At 57.5% G+C, this 1,420-nt stretch overlaps 1 protein-coding gene across 2 annotated transcripts in view; it reads right to left on the bottom strand.

Moving 5' to 3' along the window:
- PRRX1 (paired related homeobox 1) overlaps positions 1-1,321 on the bottom strand; it is a 78,912-nt gene extending 77,591 nt beyond the window's left edge. For both annotated transcript variants that reach the window (XM_014588431.2, XM_014588432.2), the window contains exon 1: positions 50-1,321. In XM_014588431.2, coding sequence (XP_014443917.1) covers positions 50-290 — 241 coding nt within the window. In that variant the 5' untranslated portion in view covers positions 291-1,321. The remainder of the gene's footprint in view (positions 1-49) is intronic.
- Positions 1,322-1,420: the final 99 nt, after the last annotated feature.

The raw sequence follows: 1,420 nt of genomic DNA on the forward strand, positions 1-1,420 counted from the left end.
CCCCCGCCCTCTGCCCGGGCCCCCCCCGCCGCGCGCGCCCCGCACTCACTGTCTTGCTGCGGGGTGTCGCTGCCGCTGGTGAGTCCCGGCGACTCCAGCAGGCTCCAGCCCGCTTCGCCCACGCTCTCGTCCGCCTGCGCCGCCACCATGTCCCCGGCCTCCTCCAGGTCTAGCAGGTGACTGACCGAGAAGTTCTTTTTGGCCTGCAGGGTGTCGAGGTTGCCCGGACTGTCCAAGCGGCCGCCCAGCGCCGGTTGCCGCTCCAGAACGTGCCCGTAGCTGGAGGTCATGGTCTTCCCGCGGATCCCACCCACCCCCCTCTTCCCGCTCGAATCAACACCAAACGCTGTGGGCGCGAGGGGGGAGAGGAGCCGAGTGGGGCAGAGAGAGGGGGAGTGGAGAGAGAGAGAGGGAGAGAGAGAGGGAGGGAAGGGGACGACGGCCAAAAAAAAAAGTGGGAAGGAGGGCGGGGTACCCCTCCTGCAGGGCCGAGCCTTGTGCACCCGCAGCCTCCGCGGCCCGGGCTGCTTTCCGGAGGACCTAGTCCTGCGCAGTCCGACCGATAATCCACAGCAAAAAATAAAACTACAAAGTCACTCTATGTCTAAGTCGAGAGAGAGAAAAAAAAAGCCCTCCAACTCTCCAAAAGCGTCCACACGCGCACACTAAAAATAATAATAAGCGGGAGAGAGGGGAGGGGAGGCCAGGGCGGGGGAGTCAGGGAGACAGAAGAGGCTAGAAGGGGTGGGAGAGGAGAATCAAAGTGGGTTTTTAAAAAGGTTAAAAAAGTTATTCCCAGGCAAGAGTTCAAGCACCAACAGAAGAAGGTTTGTTCCAGCTTTAAAACATCTTCAAGAAAATGTGCTCCCCCTCTCAGCACTCCTGTGGAGTCTCAGGAGTGACTAAGGTTTCAGGAGGAGAGGGTGATGTCTTGCAGATGTATTAGAGAGCAGGATTCTCACTTTACTTTCGGGAGGAGTAAAAAAATAAATAAATAAAAAATAAAAAAGTAGGGCTCCAAGAGTCCGAAGCAGGGTGGCGGGGGCGCCCCCTTTCCTAGGCTCTTGCCCCTCTTCTCGCCGCGCTCCGTTTTCCTTCCCAGTTGGATCAAGAAGCTCTCTGGCACTTCAAAAGGCACAGACTGGCATGCGGAGGAGGCTTTGTAGGGAATACAAGAAAATTGGAGACCCCTGGGAGGGCCGATCTCCACTTAATAGGAGCCTGTAATTACGTGGCAAAGCCTTTGTGCCGTGCCTGACGTTTTACAGACCCCTTTCCCCATCACAATCTCCTTCTTCCTCCTTTCCCTCGGACCGAAAAACAGTCTGATTAAGAAAACCGCCTTTGCCAACTTCAGAGCCAGCGCGAGACGGAGAGGGAGGGAGCGGAGGAAGAGGGAGGAGGGAGCGGAGAGGGAGGG

The sequence above is a fragment of the Tupaia chinensis genome, unplaced genomic scaffold, assembly GCF_000334495.1.
Source record: "Tupaia chinensis unplaced genomic scaffold, TupChi_1.0 Scaffold000278_1, whole genome shotgun sequence".
Lineage (NCBI taxonomy): Eukaryota > Metazoa > Chordata > Mammalia > Scandentia > Tupaiidae > Tupaia > Tupaia belangeri.